The sequence below is a fragment of the Anastrepha obliqua genome, chromosome 1, assembly GCF_027943255.1.
Source record: "Anastrepha obliqua isolate idAnaObli1 chromosome 1, idAnaObli1_1.0, whole genome shotgun sequence".
Lineage (NCBI taxonomy): Eukaryota > Metazoa > Arthropoda > Insecta > Diptera > Tephritidae > Anastrepha > Anastrepha obliqua.
The window spans coordinates 62885992-62897449 of NC_072892.1; the positions used below are offsets into that span (position 1 = coordinate 62885992).

The following is an 11458-nucleotide window of genomic DNA, read 5'->3' on the forward strand; positions in this document are numbered from 1 at the left end:
CCATTAAGGAAATTAGGGATTAAGAAACAAAAACAAAAATACCCTACAGGAATGATATAAATGGGTTCGACATTCCAGGGATAGTTTGCGTAAAGTAACGCAAACTATTAGTTTTTTCTAACATCATGCACTTATGTATGCAAATGCTACGAAAAATTATATCTAAATATACATATATTATAATTTTTTTTCTTCTTTTGCTTATCATTTTGTTCTTATTGTAGCCAAAATATAATAAGAACAAAAAGGAAAAAAAATATACCACGGCAGGACACTTTGTACTTGGTTACGATCCACACATAACCAAGACACGATCCTCCTATGCGGCGAATATTGCAATGCCCATTAGTATGTACCCACCCCCTGGCGGTGAACATACATATTAAAATGACATTAATATGTGATTGTACCCAATTAGGTACATTTTTTTTTTGTTTTGGGTGGCAGGGTGTCTCATAGGGCTATGAAAATTCCTCATAGCCAAATAACAAAAAAAACTAAAATGCCTAGTGCATATTTAATTAACAAAAATATATATATTACTTTCCTTTGCCTTCTCCTTCGCTGTGATCAGCACTGCACTGACCAGCCAAATGCACCACTACAAATATGATACACTAAAGCTAATTAAGCAACCAATTATAAAGCCGTGTGCACACTACCCATTTTCGGTTAAAAAATTAATTTTAAAATTAAATCCTTTTGTTTGTAGAAAACAAAACAAAGGACTGAGTCTAGAGCGGAAACTAGGCCTTTTCGCCTAGACAAGCAGAGCGGAAACTAGGCCTTTCCGCCTGAACAAGCAGAGCGGAAACAAGGTCTTTTCGCCTCAATGAAGATAGGGGATTGGAGACGAGGCCTCTTCAACCCCAGCTGTAGCATGAACAGTGGCGTGCGCGTGGATCGGAAACCAGGCCTTTTCGACCACATACGCAACCAATGCGCCAAAATAAAAGGACGGGCGACAATACACTGGCGACTAGGCCTCGCCAGGTATCACGGCCCTAAATGATTTGAACATAACGAATCAATAAATTTTAATATAATAAATTTTACTTTTTGTGTGCAATAATCCACGTACATAAAATTACATATCTTTGCAGCATTTCAGACGGCACCAGCAGCCTCCGATGTCTCACCAATACCGAACGTTGGCTGACACCTCCGTCCTAAAATAATCATTGCTTATCGCAAGGGGGCCGGCATGTTTAGGCCGCACCCTAATATTAAATATAAATTTTTAGCCACCCTAATGGTAACTGCGCCTACCGTTCCGACTGTTGCTAACCACCGTTTCCAGTCGCTGCAACGTGAAGGCCGTTAACCCGGGCATTTCCCCGCCGAACAGTTAAAACGTTTACCGTGTTAAACGTTGTTCGGCGAGGTTACTTTCACTCTAACTTTAATAATAAATTTCACTTGGATTGTACAATCAGGAGCCACCAGACGTGTCAGCCAACAAAGTAAGTAATATGTTGCAAATTATAAACTACACTAATAATCATATCTAACACGACAATACATATATGTACAATAATACGTATCGCATATATGTATATTTCTATGCGCATCTATGCATATATCTATGTATATATATATTACTGAAATAAATTAAAAGAATATACACTGACACGCTGTGTTTTCTATTTTTTTATATAAAATATTTCATCGGAGCGACCGTGGAGGCCCACATATAAAACCGCCCATTGCGTCGCATCCGAGCGAATATACAGTGGACGCGGGTAACCTTTGGTTGTATATGTACAATATGGGTATCAAATGAAAGCTGTTGATAAGTGCTTTAATACGGGGTAATTTTCATACCTATTGATGACTGGGGTCTCGAAATATATGCCAAAACGTGGACCCGCCGTGTCTTTGCCCAGCGAAGCGGGCCGGGTTTGCTAGTATCTCCATAAATTTTTGAAGCTCTCGATGCTCTCTTTTTAGAATGAAAGAGGAAAATCAAAACTTCCCGCAAATTAAGATTATTCGGTACAAAATCAGACATTTTCACAAAACCAAAAGTATTTGATACCAAAACAAAATCACTAATGTGTCGAAACAGTTTTTTACCATATTCCTAAGCTTGGTTTATGACGTTTAGGTTATGTTAGAATCGACTAGCACACACTGCCTGCGGCTTCTATTGACAAACAATTTACTTGCGCATAGGTATAATACGTTCTTGGGTTGGTACTTGACTCCAAACTCCATTGGAAGCTATACATTGACAATCGGGTAAAGATGGCCAGTATAGCTTTCGATTTCTGCAAATCTATGTGCTGGTTTGGTAAGAAGCTCTTCGAAAGGACTATAATACCACTAAACTGGGGAGGGTGCAAAGGCATCACCGGAGCATATACAACTTTCTCCACGGCTGCCATGAATGTTGTTTTGCACTTACTTTCCATCGACTTTTGCGTTATTTGCATCGCTGTTAAAAATGCAATCAGGTTAAAGGAGGTTGGCCTCTGGAGGCAATCTCTTAAGTCACTTGATTTGGTTGCATTTTTATTATTCGCAAACTGGTGTTTAAGAATCGTGCTATGACAGTTTTCTTTAGCAGGCAGGTTTGAAACAAGGCTGTATCTGTACCGATGCTTGTACCTTTGTCTTCATTGGCGGCTCCAAGATGGAAGTGGGAGTCGGAGTAGGGACTTTCTCTAAATCAACCAGAAGTCTTTACAATCATGCAGGCAAGCAAAATGCTTAGGGAGCGTGGGAGCGAGAGAGATATTAAATTGGTTCCGATACTTAAGCACCGATTAAGGCTCTGATGACGCCATGGTGTAGAACCAAACTAGTCAACTCCTATAAGGACGAGATGAAATATCTTGGATGTGCAGCTAACATTTCTCTGTTCTGTATTCCAGGACATAGGAACATAGAGGGAAATGCAATTGCTGATGTGCTTGCCAGGAAGGGGACTGAATTAGACTCAGATACCTCCCACCTGGTCAACAGCATCCTCCTGACTGTTGTTAAAGGGAAATTGCACCACTTATTTATTTCTCAGAAAGCTGCTCCATTTTGTCATGTGCTATTTGGACCGAGTACAATAGACGGAGGACTCAGAATGTTCAATTTTCAAACTGTTTTACCGATCATTGAACTAGAAAACTTGGTTTACCCTTTAGTTCCCATTGCAGAAGCTGTGGGCACTTCTCAAAGAAAGAGACTGTTGAACACTTCCCCTGTAATGGTCCAGGTTCGGTAGCTAGACGATTAAGTTCACTTTTAACCCACTTCAAACCTATTCTTTATTATACAAGGTGGCGCAAAAGTAACCTTGCGATGTTTTTTGGCTGTAATTTAAAAAAAAAATGAAAAGCTTTGATTCTTCTTGTGGTTTATTTTTATTTGGTCTTTTACATCAAGTCGAGAATATGATGTCATGTAAATGGCCGCCCCCACAGTTGATTGCCATTTGAACCCTTTTTATGGCATTTTCCATCACTTTGGCCAAAACTTCCAGCGATAGGTCCTCACATTCTTGACGGATATTGTCTTTAAGAGCTGCAAGAGTCTGAGGCTTGTTGACATAAACCCGCGACTTCAAAAAGCCCCACAAAAAGAAGTCTGGAGCGGTGAAATCAGGCGATCTTGCTGGCCAGTGCAAATCGCCAAAACGGGAGATTAGGCGCCCGGGAAACGCATCCTTCAGCATATCGGTTGTGGCACGTGCAGTGTGTGCCGTTGCACCGTCCTGATGGAACAACATGTTTTCCAATCCCAATTCATCAAGTTGCGGCAAAAAGAACTAGTTGATCATTGCTCTGTAGCGCTCACCATTCACAGTAACCGTTTGGCCCGCGACGTCTTCGAAGAAAAAAGGTCCGATGACTCCTCCAGCGAAAACAGCACACCATACAGTGACTTTGAGCGGGTGTAATGGCTCTTCGTGGGTTACACGCGGATTTTCAGTGTTTTAGGAGCGTAAATTTTGCTTATTTACGTACCCGCTAAGATGGAAATGGGCCTCATCACTCATGATTATTTTTGATGAAAAATCATCTTCCTCTTGGTGGTGATTAAGGATGGCTTGAGCGTATGTTAGACGCGATTGGCGGTCAGCAGCTAGCAGCTGATGCACCGTCTGAACTACGGAAACATCTTCAAATCCTGTACCAAAATTCGCTGTAAAGACCGTCGACTGATACCCATTTGCGTGGCACGTCGTCTAGTCGATGTCGACGGCGCTTCCATGACATCCTCGGCTACAGCAGCAATATTTTCTGCAGAAGGCTACTCCGGGGTCTGCCACGCCTGGCAGCATCTCGTGTTGTGCCAGTCTCTTCGAGGCGAGCGGCTAAACGTCGCAGTGTTTCACCAGTAGGCGATGAACGGCGAGGAAATCTGCGACGAAATTCACGTTGTGCCAAAGTCACCGACCGATTATTGGTCAAATAAATAGTCAGCAATATTCCGCGTTCTGGAGCAGTGTAACGTAACATTGCTTATTAAAGTGTATTTCGCATGTGTTTACTACACAAATGTCAAAACAGAACTGACATTAGGGGCCAATCGCAAAATTTAGAGCATTTTCTGATAGGAGGATTACTTTAGCGCCACCTGTTACATACCAAAATGGATTGAGCCATTAGACTGCATACCCATACCTAGAGGATTTCTAAAGATTCTGATTGAGAAGTTGGAAATTTAGACGATAATTTATTGAAATTCGTTACATTTTTGGGAGTTTCGTATAAAGTTTAGAACTTTGATTTATTCTTGGCTACAATACACCACTCCTTTACATAAAATTAACGAAAGGATTTAGCACGAAAGGTTTGGAAAATATTCTAAAAAGAAAAGCACACATAAGAAGATATGTACCTTTTAAACGAATAATGAAAAACTTACACGTTTTAGACACTCAGATGATTGTTTTATTCTTAACTATGAGCACACCAAAGCAAAATTAAATTAAGAATCGCTTCACTAAAAACTTCTGAAATACAAAGCAATACCTGTGCAGGGTAGACTCATCTCTTAGTAGCCTTCGTAGAAATATTCGCTTCAATAAGCAAAATTATATTCTTATAGGGTGGACCGAATAGTTCAAATACATGCAGAAATTTTTACTTAGTTATTTAAACATTTTCCTCATAGTGCAACAAATAAGTCATCTACTTGGCAATTTTCATTATATTTCTCATCCCTTTCTTAATCGCATTTAACAGATTTTTAATTTTCCTCCAAAATAGCTCCAACACGAAACACAAAATGCTCAAAGAAAGTAAAACACCCATTCCCATGAAGACCAAACGCAAGTCCTCCAATTTCAGTGGCACGAAAAGAGGCTGCTTATTTCGATCTTCTAAAGAAATCACATCCATTTCCAATAACTCTATGAAGCTGTGACGCAACCAGTAAATTATAAATCCAGTTTGGTGCAGATTTAAAAAAAATATATCCAAACTTTCACTATAAATCGAGTCTTTCTGCAGAGGAAGTATCAATTGAATGTCTCTTCCCAAACAAATATCTGATAAGCGAAAAAGCGGTTGCGAGAAATATTTTTGTTGCTCATTGTATATGGACCACGTATCGGAGACCGGAAACGCATAACTAGTATCTAATTTGTCTCGTAGCACTAGTAACTCGGTAGAATTGCTGAAGTATGTGAAATTTGGAAGGTATTTATCGAAGTCCGTGAAATGTTTTATCCAATGTGCAGCTCTATTTCCCACAGCGACCTTGAGTCCGCGTTTTAGTACGTCATCAATAGTCTTCATGGGGGGCTCTTTGGGTGCATTCACATTCAAACTCTGCAAGTAAGTACTGTAAGCGGTACCCAGGATGACACCGGCCAATGAGATGTTAATGCATATGATTTTATGAATGGTTGAAAGGGACTTCCTTGTCCAAAACGGCATGCCCAATAGACCTTGAAGCACCGATACATTGACAAAGTTCTCGATAATTGGCTGTTGCTGTTGAGGCTGCCTGTGAGACACTCGTGCCCAAATCAAGGAGATCAATACTACACTGACACAAAACAAAGAAACGACCCACTTGCCCATTATACTGTAATAAAAAGTGTATGCCGGTATTGGAGCTTCCACTGGTACCATAAGACACCAATTTGTTCGTCGCACAACAGATGTAGAACCCAATTTTTGCTCACCAAGTTCTATAGGTAAAAGTATACCAATGTCTGCCACATTAGCCTCCAAAGCTTCACGTACTTCATAAATGGGAGAAGAGTTTGTCCTGGGGTCAAATGCGGACTGAATTGTGGCGTTGTGATGATGCGCATATTCCGTTAAAGCTCTGCCACTATAACCACTAAGCCTCTTTGGTCCTTGCTTAGGTGTATAGTTGTAAAACTGTGGATACCAATAATTGTTCATTACACGTAAAGGATGTCCGTGCATATTTTTTAGATGTTTGGGAAAAAGATCTCTGTAGAATGGTTGAAATGTTCGTTTAACAGTTTTCTGAATGGGAAATATTTGCAATGTCCAGTAGCTACGTTCCTGCAGCGCCATATGAGGTTGCAAAGCGATGACATTCGGTGCGCGCTGTTCTGCACAGAATTTAAGGATCATCGCAACATATGCTTCAGTGGCCCTATCATCGAAGAGCAGTATAAGCGCACTCTGTCTATTCAAGTAAATACGTTTCCACAGTGACTGCAACAATTGCTCATCTCTAGGTTTGTTCTGGCTAAGTTGCACAATACTAAGTACTTTACGATTGAATTGCTCGCTGTAGCGCTCGATGGGCGTACGCTTGTCGATGTTGATGACGGCTGTTGTTGGATTTTGAGTGTGAAGTGTGTGCAAGATGAGTGGCACATTTAAGTGGGTGTGGCTGTGTGTACCGCAATTTGTACTCCCGATGCTCGTGTAGATGAAGGTGCGAATTTTCTGCTCCGTGGCTGTTGCAATGCAAATATCCGTGACCGCTTGGTTGAATTGTTGAAAAATAGGTGATAGTTCGATTAAGCTGAGCAGCGCAGTTATATTGCGAAAGAGCTGCATGTTTCGGTCACACTAAAGATCCCCGACTTTGGTATGCTAGAATTGCATACCGTACTTTCTTCGAACCGTTTTGCTTGGCTTTGATGATTCAACTGTTTCTCTTGGAAATGTAGCCAATATATTAGATCAAAGTGAAAATTAAATTCTTTGTTTATGACATAAATGCTTCCTTTACTGCTTGGTGCCGCGTTCAATTAGCTTAATTAAACCAATTTCAACATTTTATTGTGCTTAAAGCGGTAAAGGTCAGAGGCTCGATGAAGAAGCTCAAGGGTTCAATAAACAATTATTTAGAGGAGTTGCGATAAAATTTGTTATGGGGGTAGCGAAGTATTCAGATTCGATGGATGAGAAAATAACTTAACAGCGACTTGTTTGGCACTTAGAAATCAGAATAAGTGTTTCTCTGCTATTGAGGAGTCAGTCACCCATTACTTTGATATCTGTAACTTTCTCTATGTGTGGTGTGAAGTTTATAAAGGGCTTCGATCCTTCTAGCCACTGTGGGCGATTTAGAGATTAGATATTCTAACTGCCAGACGAACTTGCCTTGAAAAATAGGTATGATTTTAAGCTGGTATATTTATTCAACCAGGATCTTTAAGTGCTGTGAAATTGTGCATTTCGGACATGTGTGTGTGTAGGTCCAATGTATTTATATATAGAAATTCCCACGACTGCGCCAGTTTCGCTCAGATATGAGTGCGTACTTTACTCTAAAACTGGTTGTACTCGGCAAAATTTCCAATTAACCGAACACAGCGGGCAACAAATTACGCTTTAGCCGATGAGGTTTTGTAACTTTTTTCAACTTGAAATGACTTTTCATATAAATGACTTCTGAATGATGGGAAAATGATAAGTTTTTAGAACACCAAAAATAAAAAAGTTAAGCAAGATATAAAAAAATTCACCTATATGTGTTTTTAATACAATTTGCATATGCAATATTTAATATTTGGTAATAGTTCATTATTGAAATGACAAGTAGGGACTTAGTAGCAACTTAACAATTGCTTCATACACATTATCGAAATATATGTATTTTATAGCACAAGATATATGGAAAGTTCTGAGTAACTTTGTGGAGCTCCGAATAGTATTCATTAGAATGCTTATTTTACTGAATTGAGTTTTTTAACTGGTGACATTTTAGATTTTTTTTCAAAATAATAAAATAATGAATTTATTAAACAGAAATAACTCGTTCAAGCAGATGATATCCAAAACGTGAATACCAAAATAAACAAGACTGGCGTCATATAAATATCTTTGATGGCGCCATCTTTTGAATGAGTTAGCAAGGACATGCTTAAAAAACCGTCAGTTACCTCAACGGTGGTTTCAAAACCAGTGTCCAGCTATAAGCAAAAGCAGTATTTAAACTCGAAACCTGTCAGGGTACTAACAGAAATCGATTTACCAGACAGGGGGCAAAGTTTCTCGGAGCAAGTCAAGCCATCATCAGGACAGCAGGAAGCCCAGCAATCATCGGCGGTAGATAGGGTAATTGCAGGTCGATTAAAAATATTTATGGCTCAATGGCTGAAACTTACCTCAGATAAAAGAGTGTTGCAAGCGACTTCAGGTTATAAAATTCCTTTTTGCTACCGAGTATATCAAAGTCAGTCACCTAGCGAGCCTTGTTTAAATAATGCGATTTTGCCTGATTATGAGACTGAAATTAAACACCTGCGTGATAAAGGTGCAATTAGCGCTTGTAATCAAAGTGAGGGACAATTTATATCTTCATATTTTTTGATTGACAAACCAAATGGTGGAAAGAGGTTTATTATGAATTTGAAAAAACTTATGATTTCATGGTTGCTCCTCACTTTGAGCTCGAAGATTGGAAGACAGTAACTCAGATAGTTTCAAAACATGCGTTTTTGGCCTCAGTTGATCTTGAGGATGCATATTTTTTGATACCGATTCACAGCAATTTCAAGAAATTTCTGAGATTTTCATTCAGAGAACAGTTGTATGAATTCAATTGCTTACCGTTTGGGTTATCGGTAGCTCCGTACATATTTACTAGAGTAATGAAACCAGTCATCAAAGAACTAAGATCGCGAGGGTGGCAATCGGTTATATAGGGTTATTCAATAGGTGCGCTTCAACTTTTTTCCGATAGGGAGGGCGAACGACGCAATATTTTTTATTTTTCGCTTGTCATTTGTAAACTTCATTAGCATACATTTCATCATGGAACGCTACACACTTGAGTAACGATTGCAAATCGTGCAAATTTTTTATGAAAATAATCGTTCTGTTGCTGCTACTTTAAGAGCATTACGGCCATTTTACGATCCATTTAACAAGACGTCCCGTTTTGGGGTTATGTGAAGTCATTGGTCTACAGTAACAAAAGAGTGGTCGAAAATTGAGTTCAACGATTGGACTTCGTAAAACGTGCACGCGGTAGTCATGCAAAAGAAATCGAATTTCATACTTAAATGTATATGTTCAAGCTCGATAATAAGAAAAAAATTAGTTAAAAAAGTCAAACCGTTTGTGTTTTATTCAAAAAAGTTCAAAAGTTGAAGCGCTCTTACTGAAAAACCCTATATATCTTGATGATATACTATTGATGGGAGACTCGGTTTCAATTTGCAAAGGTAACATTGCGGAGACTACGTCTCTTTTTCAAAGTTTGGGTTTTAATATTAACGTGAAAAAATCTCAGTTAGAGTCTTCTCGCATATGTAAATTTTTAGGATTTATAATCGATACGCAATGTTTTTGTATGAGGCTTCCGGAGGAAAAGCGGGACAAAATTAAATCATCAGCAAAAAGCTTGAAAACAAAACCTGTGGTAAAGATTGCAGTTTTAGCGCAATTCATAGGGTATCTTGTGGCAGCTTGCCCTGCTTTGCAATATGGTATGGTTTACACGAAGCAGTTAGAGAGACAAAAGGTTTTAGCTCTTAGAAAGCATAACGCAAACTATGAGCAGAAGGTGCATATTGATGTGTGCATTCATGAAGGTCTTGATTGGTGGATTAATAATATCGGTCGAGCAAATAATCCTATAAGAGAGGGAAAGTATGTTTTAGAAATTTTTTCTGATGCTTCGCTTTCTGGCTGGGGAATTTCATGTGGGGTAATTATTCCCATGGCTGGTGGAGTGCTGAAGAGAAGCAAGATCACATCAACCTGCTTGAACTCAAAGCTGCCTTTTATGGGTTAAAATGTTTTGCATTTGCGTTAAAATCTGCAGAAATTTTGCTTAGAATAGACAACTCTACAGCGATTAGCTATATTAACAAAATGGGTAGCATTCGGTACCAAAACCTAACAAAGCTTAGTAGAGAAATCTGGCAGTGGTGTCAAGACCGGAATTTATGGATTCGGGCTACATATATAAAATCATCAAGAAATGTTCAAGCTGATAGGGAGTCGCGTGTAATATCAGAAGAAACAGAATGGGAACTGGCAGACTTTTATTCTTGGTTTCCGGACCCAGAGGCATCAGCTGTAGATGCATTTACAGTAGATTGGTCCTGTCTGAAGTTCTATGCTTTTCCTCCCTTTGCGCTTATACTAAAAGTAATCAGGAAAATAATCAATGATCAAGCCGAAGGGGTATTAGTTGTGCCAAATTGGCCATCTCGGCCTTGGTTTCCACTGTTTAACGAATTGCCGGGATATTCTTCTTCTGCACTCTCCTTTCAGAGAATTTCACCCAGCATGGAAATCACTTACCTTGATTGCAGGCAAATTATCAGGGAAGCATTTATTAAGAAAAGAGCACCGAATGAATAGTTGTAATTCATTCTAGCACCGTTATCCGAAAATACACTAAAGCAATACAACAAGCCGATTATTTCTTGGTACTCCTTTTGTAAGACAAGGCACATCTCACCCTTTGAACCTACGGTGGTGGCAGTATTAGAGTTTTTATTACCATTGGCATCGGGAAAAAGTCAGTATGGGACTCTTAACACCTATAGGTCGGCGATATCGTTATTGTCAACGTGGGATATTGGGAGCGATCCAACCATCAGAAGATTTTGCAGGGGAGTGTCCGTAATAAAACCACAACGCCCCAAATACGATCAGACATGGGATCCAAGTATAGTTTTAGAATTTTATTCAAGTCGGGAAGAGAACAGCGAATTAAAATGACTTGTCTAAAAAACTCGCGTTGCTCTTATTGTTGGTGACTGCCCAAAGAGTGCAGACCTTGTCGAAAATAAAAACGGCTAATATAACTTTCCAAGATAATTTAGCAGTTATAAAGATACCTGATAGAATTAAAACTACGGCGGTCGGTAACACAAAACCTAATTTAATAATTCCGGCGTTTATTGAAAATAACAAAATATGCCCAGTTAAAACTCTTCAAGTTTACTTGAATAAGACAACAGAGTTGAGAAGTCACCCAAACGAAAGTCTTTTTATAACATTTAAGAAGCCTTACAGGGTAGCTACGTCCCAAACGATTAGTAGGTGGGTGAAGCAAG

General features: G+C 39.2%; 1 protein-coding gene across 1 annotated transcript; it reads right to left on the bottom strand.

Annotated features, from left to right (window-relative positions):
• Positions 1 to 5132: 5132 nt before the first annotated feature.
• Positions 5133 to 6992, bottom strand: LOC129253285 (uncharacterized). The gene has a single exon (XM_054891594.1). The coding sequence runs from the start codon at positions 6990 to 6992 to the stop codon at positions 5133 to 5135; it is 1860 nt and encodes a 619-aa protein (XP_054747569.1).
• Between the last annotated feature and the right edge of the window lie 4466 nt (positions 6993 to 11458).